We start from the raw sequence: 14088 nt of genomic DNA, 5'->3' as shown, positions 1-14088 counted from the left end.
TCCCGGCTCCAGCTCCAACTGCAACTCGCGAGACACATTGACATCAAATGTTAATTCAGCGGTAGAGTTACACTCACGAGACACTGCACTTATTCACAATCACAAAAGTACATTATTTGCGTGTGCAAAGCCTTGCCGGTTAAACGTTTCATTCGCGCGTTCTGACACATTCAGTGTGCGTACACTTGAAGCGTGCATTCACTAAAAGTCCAGTCAAACAGCACCTGATTACTTAGTTATCTTAGTTGATGTCTGATTGCGCTAATACTGTCAAAACACACAAGGTTTACATATAAAAACAGTTTTGTCTAAAGTGAAAGTAAACATTTGAAACGGATGCACACAGCTCTTAAAGGGACAGTACTGAACATGCTGCCAATTGTCATTAAAGGGATAGTTCACCCAAAAATTAAAAATTAAAATACTGTCATTATTTACTCACTGTCATGTTGTACCAAACCTGTATTAATTTCTTTCTTGTGCTGAACACAAAAGAAGATATTTTGAAGAATGTGGTTAACCAAATAGTTGCTAGTCCTCACTGACTTTGATAGTAGGAAAAAAGAAGAAAAAGAATATATATATATATATATATATATATATATATATATATATATATATATATTTTTAGTGGTGGGCCGTTATCGTTAGACTCTTATCGGGCGATAAAAAAATATCGCTGTTAATCTATTCTCAAAGTTGGGTTGGGAGCTGGGTCTATACTACGCAAGCTATGATGACTTTCACCTTGATATTTTAGCGGATGTATACCTAGCCGAATTGCACTGTAGGGGCGAGAACGAGTCTTGAACCTGTGTGTATGCGTGCTAACATGGATGCAGCTATGAAGCCGCCAGGTTTGCTTCAGGGAAAATTTATTTTTAAGAAGCTTCCCAATGGAAATCGGCAAGTCATTTCTGTCTCTACCTTACATGGTCAAGCTCTCTGTATCGCGCGCACAGCGGAGTTCCGCCCCGGTTCGCACACACACACACACACAGACACACACACAAACAAACAAACGTAAGCACACACACAAGTGAGCACACTCCCAATCCTATTTGTAAATATTAAGCCGCAAAACGTCTATTTAAATATGACTTCTGTGTGTCTCTGTGTTAATGTATGGCGCAGACGCGGGTTTGTTCACTACTCATACAGAAGCCGCGTGGCGCTTGCGGCGATATTAACGTCTGTCGTCTCACTAAATGAGGACATAAATACATGAACAACATCTCCAGAACTGCTCTGAGAGTCACTTCATGAGCACTCGAGCGTTCATTTGAGAAAAACTATCCTCACGGCAACCCGTCAAAATAAAAGTTCGGTTTCACTTGAAGACATTGGGCAGAACGTAATAGGCTACTACTACTAAAACTATTAAAACCTTATCTTTAAGGAATAATCATACAATGTCTTCAATGTTATTATCAATATTAAATTCTTGATGACTGCTAGTTGTTTACTACTAGTAGTGAACTTATTCTGATCTACTTGGCAGAATTCAAATGAGCCATTTTAATCTAGATTAATCTAGATTAATTCCAAGATTACAGTGAGATTAATCTAGATTAAAAAATTAATCTATGCCCACCACTAATATATATATATATATATATATATATATATATATATATATATATATATATATATATATATATATATATATATATATATGGAAGTCACTGGGGACCAGCAACTTTTTCGTTTCCCACATTCTTCAAAATAACTTTTATGTTCAACAGAAGAAAGAAATGCATTCAGGTTGAAACAACTTGAAAGTAAATGATGACACAATTTTCATTTTTGGGTGAACTATTCATTTAAATGTTAATAAAATAAAACACAAAGAGAAAAATAACTCACTGCTGACTGAAGAACTTTAATACAGTTGCTAAAATTCAGCAGTATTAAAATAACTTTCCACATCATATCTTTTTGCACCAAATAGCATCGATAACAGTATCGATAAGTACAGGTATCGATAAGCAGTATCGATATCGGTATCAGTATTGATAAAATGTAAACGATACCCATCCCTAGTAAACATATCAGGCTAAATAATTAAAATAAATAATTGAATTCTTGTTAATTAAATTAAGTGCAGTCACTTAAGTGAGCCTAAACCTGCAGCTCAACAATAATCAGAACATAAATGAATTATTTTCTGTAAAAAAACAAAAAAAACAAAAATGCAGTCATTAAACCTGCAGCTCAACAAGGTTTTTGGAGACATGCTCACTTTCTACACATTCATCTTTCAGTCCAAGTTATGAGCGGTGAGGTACAAAGATGTGTGCACATACACATAAGGAGAGAGCACGAGCGTGTCACACACACACACACACAGTCTCTCTCCATATAACACTCAAACAGTGGCAAAGACACCTGAGAGCCAGCAGTTTGTTTGTTTTTTAAATGCCGTGATTTTGAACAGATGTAAACAATGGCAGAAGGTTTAAAATTATAGACATGATACCAGCTAAATTTAATTATTGTACTAAATCGCAGAAATGTAGTACTTTAGTCTGATATTCCCCACTCTGTGAAGTAACGTGAGGGAGGAAACTAGTTGACGTTAGCTAGTTAATTAGCCATGTTATCTGCCTCGGTAGCAAGCCAAATAGTATTTATTTCAGCACTAAGAGGGAGAAATGAAGACGACACAGATAACTTCAGTGTTTCCCCTACCGTTATTTTAGGGGGGCGGCCCCCCATTTTTGTGCTCCCATTTGCCCAAATAGCAAAAGGAAAAATCCAAAATAGCATTAAGCATTTCTAAAAATAGATTATGTTGGTCAGAAGAGAGAAAGATGTCAAATTCGCTGTCACTCCCTCGGTCGGTTACTAGACTTTACAGGGTTAATAACTGTGGAAATGCATCATTACAGTCTGTGAAAGGGTACACTGAAACACGAAGGAAATATTCTCAAATGTAATTTTAATTAGCAGAGAGACTATTTAAAAATGAGTGGGACAGCGTGTCTTCAAAATGAAGCATAATAACGTACTGCTGTCCCAGGGCAGAACTGAATGTGTCACTGGAGATGAAGGTGTGCATGATACCACACCAGTGAGAACATGATGGCAGCAGGGCAGTTCTCCAAACACCATCACCACAGGGAGGGTGAGAGGCTCACACAAATAAGTTGTTGATGTCAAGAGAGGTGGTTCGATTTCATCTCTCAGGCCTGGAGATGTACATGGAGAGACGTCTTAAATGGTTGCTGACGAGGTGTGTTTGCTGTCCTTAATTCCTCCTGAGGATTCTTTCCAGGGTGAACTGGATCACATTGCAATGCCATGCTAAGATGTCTCAGAAATCAGATTCTCATGGATGTGAAGCACTGCCCTCCACTATCAACTGGTACTGTTTGGGGTGAAGGTTCATATAAAGAAGTCTATCATACCTGGAGAAAGTGTTTTCATTCATGTCAATGATAGCTGCCCAATTAGTGCACATTTTCCTAAAACATTTGTATGTTTGCAGCTTGTTTGTGTCCAGATTTGTGCTCTTCAGCTTCATTGATTAGCCAGCAAACAGCACCATTGCAATCAATAATGCATTTATTTGGTAGATCATTTTGATTAATTTAATTTGTTCTCTAGAATCAAACCCCATGGCCTTGTTAGCATCTTGTTAGGTCTGTGTGGGATGGATTTTTTTTAGTCCCACTTCTGCAAGACTTTGTCCCGTTCCTGCCCAGAGAAACCCAGAGGAAGTGGTCTATGCAGATTTTTAGTTCCAGCCCTGCTTTCCTTGCACATCAGTATCTTCCCTCCTGCATCCACACTCAGAAATTCAGTTTGTGTATGGACACATCTCTCAAAGTTGACGCTTCAAAAACCACACAAAGCAAACATGACATAATCCATAACCCCAGTTGATGAATCAATTCTAAAGAAAAACTGTAAGTATGTGTTAGAAAAATAATATTTTACATTTTTAAACTATAAACAATTGCTTCCAGGAAACTGTCAAATGCAGGTTCAAGAGTTCACACTTGAGATAAACACCAACACACTGTAATGTCGTCACAATACCAAAATCTTTACTTCAATACGATACCTGACTAAAATATCTCGATACTACTACTGAACCGATACTGTAACAAATACATAAAACAACTGGAAAAGTAATTAAATTATAGATGACCTTCATGGAAATTATAGTTCATTATTTTATCTATTAATTAAAAAAAGCTCTCACTTGACCAGTGTGTTTATATCACGATACAGTCATTTTTGTTATTTTATCTTTGTTATTAATAATAACAGTAGGACTGCCCTCGACTAAAGATTTTAGTCAACTATTAGTCGCACGTTTATTAATAAACCATATAAATCATAATAATGAGCCTTTAATTGTCTACAGCCAAATAAGTGCTCAAGTGCGCACAAAAAAAATGTGCAATGTTTTGTTGTCATTGTGAGTGCACACAAATAAACGTCTTTACAGATTCGAAAGATGTATTACTCTTATCTGTATGAGCAAAAAAAATGAGTATTTTAGGAGCAAGTGACCGCACTGGCGCTCATCTGTCCTGCAGTGAGCACTGCTGTTCCACTTCCACACTCTGCACAGACACTTGAAAAGCGCACATTTTTCTAGGTTAACATTAGATTGAGCGGCCATGTAAAGTTGCTACTACATACATCTTTCAGATGAAAAGCCATATTGGAGGTCGATGAATGATAGGTGAGCTTTTGGATGTCCTGCCCGATGTACTATATTTCCATAGACCAGCCATTAACGATCTGTTTTTTTTTTCTGCGACTAAGCGACTAATACAATTTTCGACCATTAGGGGGCAGCCTTAAATAACAGAGATGCCAGCAACAAACAAAAGGATAAATACAATAAAACAACAAAAATACATAAATGAAATAAAGTGTTTTAGGTACAGCAGGTCTGTTTAACAGTTGTATTCAAGTAAGAGATAAAACAGACATTGAATAAAGTAATCAAATTAAAAAAGTAAAGCAGAGCATAGTCTTAATTGTATGAATTAAACATTCATACACTGATACTTGTTAAAGCTATTAAATTTAGTCAGTCAAGATCAGTGCATGATTTTCTCTTTTTTTGTTGTTGTTTAATTAACATTAAAGATACAGACAGCAGCCGGAATATTAGCCTATTATACTGTTGTTTGCTCGCTTTCTCTATATAATTTATTCGTTGTTTGAATCACTGGGGGAATGAAATCATTACAATTAATAGGCCTAACTTACAATGTTTTTATTCAATTGTGATCACGTTAAATTCCGTTTCTGTCATATTAAAAACATTTCATGACGTGACACCCATTTACTTGCCTAAAAAGACAGATTTATGATGTACGTTGTTAACAGATTACACTAACATTAGGTTAGGTCTGTGGTTTTCAAACCTGTCCCGGAGGCACCCCTGCCCTGCACATTTTGTATGTCTCCCTTATTAGACACACCCAAATCAGGTCTTGCAGTCTCTACTAATGAGCTGATGATTTGAATCAGGTGTGTTAGATGAGGGAGAAATGCAAAATGTCCCTCCAGGACAGGTTTGAAAACCACTGGGTTAGGCTACAACAGGGTTCCTCAATTAATTTTCGCAGAGGGCCGAATTCTGCCAACAATACCAAGCCAAGGGCCATATATATATATATATATATATATATATATATATATATATATATATATTACTACAATTATTATTGTTGCTTTTGTTAAAATAGTCACAAGATAGTCACAAGATAAATATTCAGATTATTTCCCCCAGTAGTCTCTTTTATTCAAACAATTATGAACATTTTTGCATTTAGATACAGAAAAACTAAAAATCTGTTAATGTTGCTTTCTGATGATGCATTTGAATTTTCATGCCACATTATTTGAAATTAGTGTGGGCCAAACATTTTTCTCTCGGCGGCCGCCTATTGAGGAACCCTGGGCTATAACCTTACCCTGGGGAGAAAAGAGTTTTCAAAAGCATCCCCCCTCTGCTTTTTTCACAAATCGTAACCTGCTGGTATATCATACAAAATTACTATGAAGCATGACATGATGTCACGTATAGTGATGAGCAAGCACAGATGATTGTCACTTCTCACAAAAGTTTCACAATGTGCTTAAATCTTGTGCATTAAGAGTGATTTTTGAAACGTCACCTTTGAGGGTTCCTTAGTTAGCATTATATGGACTCAAAGAGACCGTTGATGTTTCAAAATAATCTGTTTGAGTTCCACAGAAGCAAGAAAGTCATATAGATCTGGAACACCATCAGGATGAGTTAATGCTTCATTTTTGGTTGGACTATCCTATAATATTTAATATATAATATCTAACCTATAATATTTCTTTCCACATGGATATTAGTTCGCTAAAGAGAAAATGAGCTCTCTGAATGTCACAAATGATGAAATACATAACCCTGGTGATAGCGGCCTGAAAACCACAAATGCCATGGCAACCTCTATGGATAGTGACTGGAAAATGTTGAAGGCTGAAACAGCATTACTAATGATTACATCAGTGCATGAGTCACGGCACTGCTTTACTCAGGTGTCAGTGGCGCCCAATGCGGAGCCATCTGTCCTGTCCTCCTGGACTCGCAGCACCCTGTCCCTGTGCTCCAGTGCCATGCCACACTGCACCATACACCACAGCATCGTGATTTCAGACACCAAAGGCCCCCTACAATATTGCCTTCATCCTCAGAACAGTCCATCATACTGAAATCCAATCAACTGCAACCAAAGCATGCATTATTAGGTACTGCGCTGCTATCATTCATTCATGAATAGTCAGTTATGATATGACAGAGTTTCATATCTGAAATAGTTTAAAGCAGAAGCCACTAGCACCACCAAACATAATTACAACAATAAATACAGCAATGTCTGGATGTTTACACTTTTTAGGGCTATTAAAGGGATAGTTCAATCCAAAAATGAACACTCTGTCATCATTTACTCACCCTCATGTTTTCAAACCTTTTTTTTCATCTGCAGAATGCAAAAGAAGGTATTTTGAACAATGTTCAAACTACATTGGATTCCATTGACTTTTATTGTATGGGCACATTTCTCGAAAGTCATACAGGTTTGGAGTGTGCAAATGACAGAATGTTCATTTTTGAGCATTTTTCAACTGTCTTGTCTTTTAGTTGTCGCAGTATTTTTAAAATCCAAAAATGAGACACTACAGCTTAAAAGAAAATATCCAACTCACCAGACAGTTTTTAATATATTGCTGTCTTGTGAGAAGTAGCATTAGTGCCAAGCCACGCAAGGACCCACATGGCACAGTCAGTCCACCCCCATCACAAGACTCAGGGTTCACAGTATAGGCCATTGTCCATTCACAGTCAGCACTCCTTCACGTTACCCAGCCTCTTCAAACCGCCACACTGTATCATCAGATGGGCTGACACAAACCTGACCAGAACAAACAGCTGCGTCTTCGCAGTGTTTCTGTATTTCAATTGGCAACTCTTTGGTATAGGGACAAATTCTCACTATAAACTAGTTGCTTATTGCCTATTATTAATGTATTTGCTGTTCATTAGTACTTATAAAGACCATTTTCTGCATGACCATATTCTACATCCCTAATCCTACCCAATACCTAAACTTAACAAGTACCTTACTAACTATTAATAAGCAGCAAATTAGGAGTTTATTGAGGAAAAAGCAGTAGCTAATGGTTTGTTAATAGCAAGAATTGGACCTTAAAATAAAGTGTGACCACACAAACTTTTCACCATCACGTCTTAATTATTTTAGAGCATATTATTTATCATAAATAAGTCACAGGAATAAATTACATTTTCTATTTTGATATATATTTTAAAACAGTTATTTTAAATTCTAATAATATTTTATAATACTACAGGTTTTACTGTATTTTTGATCAAATAAATAGTGAGCATAAGAGACTTCTTTCAAAAACATTCAGGTACAGAGGTCTGTTAATCATCACATATGCATTATATATCCTACAGAGCTAGAATGCTAGATTTATTATTTGTTCAACCCAACAACAACTCTTATGTGGTCCGTGTCATTGGCTGATGAACACAAAGACAGCGGGACACTAAGCCGAGTTGCATAACAGCAGTGGCGCATTCCTCCATGCCACCTTGCGTAAAGCTTGTATGTGCTTCCTGCCACTCTTCACACCCATTTCAACCAGGTCAGGTGGCCTGTTTCAGGTCGCGTCACTATTTCTGGCCATTCTAAATGTGGCCTGACTACTTGGCACATTTCAGCGAGATAAAACAGCAGTCATCCAACACACCTGGGATTCGGCTGATTATAATAGAATATTGGACATTTTTCAGAAATGAAAGCAGACTTACTATTTATAGTGACGGGTTCTAAAAACAGGACAGAAATTAATCATTAGCTAAACAAGGGGAGGACGACAGGCTCATGGAGACTCACCTGGCCCCTATGTGGCCAGACTGTGCCAGCGAATGAACAGAAATTTAGCCCGATCTGTAAATAACCTCATTGGCATTCACTCGTGCATCTTTGAATTTTGTTCTGAATCTTTTCAGCAACTTCTACATCAGTAACTTCAGTAATAGAAAGATCTATCCATCTGGCAAAAAACATAAAAAAAAAACACTTATTTATTTGTTATATAACCTGCCTCAAGTTGGTATATAAAAAGAAGTAGAAAAGATTATGTAACTACTCTGTGAAAGGAAGATTTTTTTTTTGTCAAAAAAACAACAAAAAACATATTGAATCGACATTTAACTGCTCTGATAATAAGTGCTTGATTATAGCAACAACATGGGATATAACATTTGAACAGAAGAGGGTTGCTAAGCAACTGTGTGTGAGAAGGAGAATTTTGTGCAATAATACACCGAGTCACAGGCATGAAACTGTTTCAGACGCAGTAAATCACATCAGCAAAGTTTGAACATGTTGTTGTTCCCCTGACAATTCTAATTAATTCTAATGCTACATGAGAAAACAACGTTTAATTAATCTCAAATTACTTTTAGCAGTTTAGCCCCAGGCTTTGGTAAAAGTACACTCTCATAATGGGGAGTAAGAGATTTCGTCTGATGAACAAGTGTGGATAGAAGGAGGAGGTATAATATAATATAATAATATGGAACTTTCAGGAGTTCTGATATTGAGTCTCTCTGAGTTGTAATAATTTGTGTAAAAGTGTAGTATATGTTCTCACCACTCCAATGGAGAAGTAGTTGTTCACTATGCTGTAGGGCACAGGGTCGCCCTTCTCCTCCTTATCATCAGGGACAATGTCGATGTTCCAGCGGTCATGCAGTACTTCGGTGCTGTGCTCGATATCCCTGAGGAACTTGACCAGACTGCCTCCTTCATAGCCTGTCAATCACAACACAGACACTGCATGAACCTACGTAACATATAAAGACATGAACTGATGTTGTTGCTGTTGCAGCCACACACATGAAGAAAAGCACAAAAGCTTCTTTTTATCTAAGTGTGTGCAAGTGTCCACACATAGAAAAGAAGAATAAAACAAGCACAATTCAACTTTTGTTCTACTTGTGACAATGAAAGACTCGCATTATCGCAAATCCAAGGTTAACATGGCTTAATTAAAACTTCAGCACAGCAAGATCAAATGATTAAACTTGCCTAGGTAACACAATGCTGTGACAGTATAAAGCAGCCTTTGCTTTGACAAACGACAAGTTTATTTCCAATGGAGAGTACTACAGAAGCTCTGACTATATATATATATATATATATATATATATATATATATACACCAAATTTTCAGAAATTTGAGCTTCAGGTGTGCTAAAACAAGACCGTATGCAACCGCCAAGCTGGATGTGATGTATTCTAATCAAAACTATAAGCTTTAAATACTGTTTCTGTAAAATGGATAGAAAATGTACGAAAATCATTCATTCATTTTATATTGGTGAATAAGAGTAGGGTAATGCCTGCTTCAGGACCACAACATTCAATTTTTTTTTTTTTTTTTTTTTGTATGCATACACTAAAATTCAAAAGTCAGTAAGATTTTAAATGCTTTTTAAAGAAGTGTCTTATGCTCATCTAGGCTGTATCTATTTGGTCAAAAATACAGAAAAAAAACCCCCAAAACTGTAATTTTGTGAAATATTATTGCAATTTAAAATAACTGTTTTCTATTTTAATATACTTTAAAATATACTTCACTCCAGTCTTCAGTGTCACATGATCCTTCAGAAATCATTCTAATGTGCTGATTTATAATCAATGTTGGAAACAGTTGTGCTGCTTAATATTTTTTGGGACCTTTGATACTTTTTTCAGGATTCTTTGATAAATAAAATGTAAGTACTATTTAAATAAAATAGAAATTTTGTGTTTATAAATATAAATTTTGTGTTGCAATATACACTACTATTCAAAAGTTTGGGGTCAGTCAATTTTATCTTTCTTTTTAAAGAAATTAATACTTTTATTCAGCAAGGATGTGTTAAATGGATGAAAAGTGATGGTTAAGACTTACATTGTTAGAAAACATTGTTATATTGCTAAATAAATGCTGTTCTTTTTATTCATCTAAGAATCAAAGAAAAAAGTATCACAGGTTCCAAAAAAATCTGCATATTAGAATGATTACTTGAGTATCGTGTGACACTGTAGACCGGATCACAGAAAAAAAATTATAATTTTAATTTTATATACAGAAATAAAGTATATTAAAATAGGAAACCAATATTGGAAATTGCAATAATATTTCACAATATTACTGTTTTTTTTTCTGTATTTTTTATCAAATAAATACAGCCTTGATGAGCATAAGAGACTCCATTATAAAACATTTTACTGACCTCAAACTTTTTAACGGCAATGTACATTAAAAAAAGATTAATTCAAATTATCTACTGCATTACATCAAGGGGATGAACACCATGACCTGAGAGGACTTTGTCAATGCCTGGCAACCCTTCCAAATGACATGAAGGGATCCTTAGAAAGTTTCCCTGAGGTGATCGAACTGCAATTACTGAGTCTACAGAGTCTACTTGATACATTGCCATAATCTCTTAACGATGGCCGTCATGCTGTGAGTCAGGGGGGATACTGGCTCCTGCCAGTCAACCTAAGGAGCGAAATATCACATGTGATGACACCCAGGTGCTCACTCTGCCTTTCTAAACCAGACACGCAGACGCTTCCAGTCGAACGTTACATGAACGGACGCTCACATGCACTGACTACAGGTGCTACACGTGTTTCAAAGTCAATCAACTCACATGGAGAGAAAAAAAACAGCCTAACATCCAAATTAAATTAAGAATACATTTATGCAAAACCTTACCCTTTTGCACAAACCACACACACATGCTCACACAGGAAACACTAATACGAGGCCAATTAATTCAGCAGCCTGTACAAGGCCATCCACACCTGTCTTACAAGCAGATGCAGGCTCACTGATGCATATCATTCCATCATAACTACTGAATAAACCCACATATCTAATCAAGAACAAGCATATGTAATCACACAGGAATGAAACAGTACAGGTCTCTTGTTGGCAAATGATTGGCCAGTCTATATATACACTCAAAGAATAGTTTATTTATCTCTAGTTAAAAATGACTCTAACTGAACTCATTTTTAAACCACCTCTTAACATTGTTGTTATTAACTAAAACTACTGAAAATTATTTTTGGTAATATAGGTAAAATAAAATTAAATATACAAAATTATGTAAATACAGCTGAAAAACTTCAGCTTATTTTAAAATTTGAAAAGTTGCCTTGGTGTCTAACTAAGATAAACCAGTTTAATGGGATAGTTCACCCAAAAATGAAAACCGTGTCGCCATTTACTCAACCTCAAGTTGTTCCTAACCTGTATGAGTTTTTTTACTCTGCTGAACACTAATAAAGAATGCTGGTTGCTGGTATAGAAGTCAATGGCGACCAGCAACTGTTTGGTCAAACTGGTCCAGTACATTATTCAAGAGTTCTCCTTTTGTGCTGAAGACAAATGATGAGAGAATTTTCTTTTTTGGGTGGACTATCCCTTTAGGTTTTTACTTAATTGGTTTAACTGGGCAAGTGTTGTCACGGTCATCTGTGTGATGAAGATTACAGAATCAAATTCCTGAATTCAAGTGTGGTCTCAACAAATCCTGCTCTTTCATTCATGTGACTGGTGCATTCAGCTAACTATAATCAAGTTTGGTTATTACAGTCTGACCTTCTGTTGGGGGGTGTGAGAGGAAATGTTTAAAAGAAAGCAGTCTCAAAATCCTTTTGAAGGGTTTATACGGGATTGCGTTCAGATTCAAAGAATTCAAAGCCTAATCTCAACTCGAGTGGTTCCATGAAGGAAAGCCCTTTAAGTTTCATTTCAAAGGCCTTTAGTAATTCCCTCCAACTGGTGGTGGACAGTCTCTTATTTATTCCTCACCTCCACCCCAGCGCAGACAGCGAGCGAGGTCATTCCCGGTACCCAGCGGCAGGATTGCAACAGGTGGATGCCGAGCAAAATTGGCCTTATCTGTTGAGAAACAAAGAGAGCTGTTAAAGCTGCTGTGTGTCATTTTCATGTTAAAACACTCTCTATTATTCCAGTTTAATGTGCAGAGTTCCTTGAAAAGTGTAAACAATGGGGCTCTGTGGTGCTCAAAACATTGCACAGCGGCCTGATATAGCAACACTGGCTCAACATTTCACTGTACATTTGGGGTGGGACTATTTGTTTGGCTTAATGATGGAACATGGGGGAGTGTTAGAAAACTTTTTCAATTTTATTTGGTGCCATTCAGGGCTAAAAAAAAAAAAAAGATGTCAGCAGTGCTGTAGGGGGGTCATTCTCCTTTTAATATATATTTTTTAAATTTCATTTTTTGTGAAAAAAAAAAAGTAGTAATTATGCGTTATACCATTATACCTCAAATAGCTAAATTTCTTTCAAAACATTTTCAACCCACATTAAAATGTATTACTGCAAGTAAAAATAAATGTAAAGCACATATTTAACTTGGACATAAATTATGATTATATTTAATGATTTGCATGTATGTACAACGATGTTCAAAGGTTTGAGGTTGAGGATTATTGAATGTTTTTGAAAGAAATCTCTTATGCTCATCAAGGCTGCTTTTATTTAATTAAAAATACAGTAATATTGTGAAATGTCATTACATTTTCATATATTATAAAACGTAATTTATTCCTGTGATGGCAAGGCTAAATTTTCAGCAGCCATTACTCCAGTCTTCAAGTGTCACGTGATTATATCATATTATATTTGGTGCCATCAATGAAAACAGTTGCACTGCTTTCAGGATTCTTCGATGAATAGAAAGTTCAAAAGAACAGCATTTATTGGAAACTGATATATTTTGTAAAATTACTTTTGATCAATTTAATACATCTTTGCTGATCATAAGCAGAAATTTCTTAAAAACTTTTTTTTTTTTTTCAAACGGTAAAGTAAATGCACTAATATGGAACTACATATTACACTTTTTTAAACTTCCTTGGCCTGGTTGAAGACCCTGGGGCCAGTTGCATAAAACGCTTAGACTGGGTCTTAAAAAGTTAGTCGTCTAATTTTTTTCTTTAAGACCGCTCATAACTTTTTAAAGTCGGTTATAAAAAAGGAGAATGGTCTAATTTAAATCCAAAAATTAAGTCTGATTACCTCTTGGCTGACTAATAGTTTAGACAGACTAGTGGTCAGACTAGTTCTTAAGGCACAGTCTTAACATAGTTGCTATGTTTAAGAAACTGGCCCCTGATCTTATTTCTCCTTTTAAAGGCACTGAAGTTAGGCATACAACATTGGCTAGTGCTTCATGCATCAACGTATATCATTCCTCACAATAAATTTGTTTGTTTCTCTTGTTCTGAGACAAACAGCAGTGTGTGCTATCTGCCGAAGGGAAGCAACATGATGAACTGTAGCTTTCTGTCCTCACGCTGATGGTCCCTGCGTGGCTCATTGCTATGTGCACAGGGACTGCGGGGACGTTGTTTTCGGTGCTGGTCCGTATGGCGTGATGTACTGTCTAACCGCAGGGGCTCTCTGAGTAATCGTCAGCAGCAGACATTTTCTAATACCAGACAAACTCGTGTG

The 14088-nt window shown here is 36.3% G+C and overlaps 1 protein-coding gene across 3 annotated transcripts in view; it reads right to left on the bottom strand.

Annotated features, from left to right (window-relative positions):
- Positions 1–14088, bottom strand: part of LOC131547141 (diacylglycerol kinase beta) — a 145478-nt gene that overhangs the window by 49205 nt on the left and 82185 nt on the right. For all 3 annotated transcript variants that reach the window (XM_058787486.1, XM_058787483.1, XM_058787484.1), the window contains 2 exons: positions 12415–12504; positions 9190–9350 (listed from right to left, as the gene is read on the bottom strand). In XM_058787486.1, the coding sequence (XP_058643469.1) occupies positions 9190–9350; positions 12415–12504 (251 nt within the window). The remainder of the gene's footprint in view (positions 1–9189; positions 9351–12414; positions 12505–14088) is intronic.

This window comes from Onychostoma macrolepis, chromosome 09 (assembly GCF_012432095.1).
Source record: "Onychostoma macrolepis isolate SWU-2019 chromosome 09, ASM1243209v1, whole genome shotgun sequence".
Lineage (NCBI taxonomy): Eukaryota > Metazoa > Chordata > Actinopteri > Cypriniformes > Cyprinidae > Onychostoma > Onychostoma macrolepis.
This window is presented reverse-complemented; position numbering and strand designations above follow the sequence as displayed.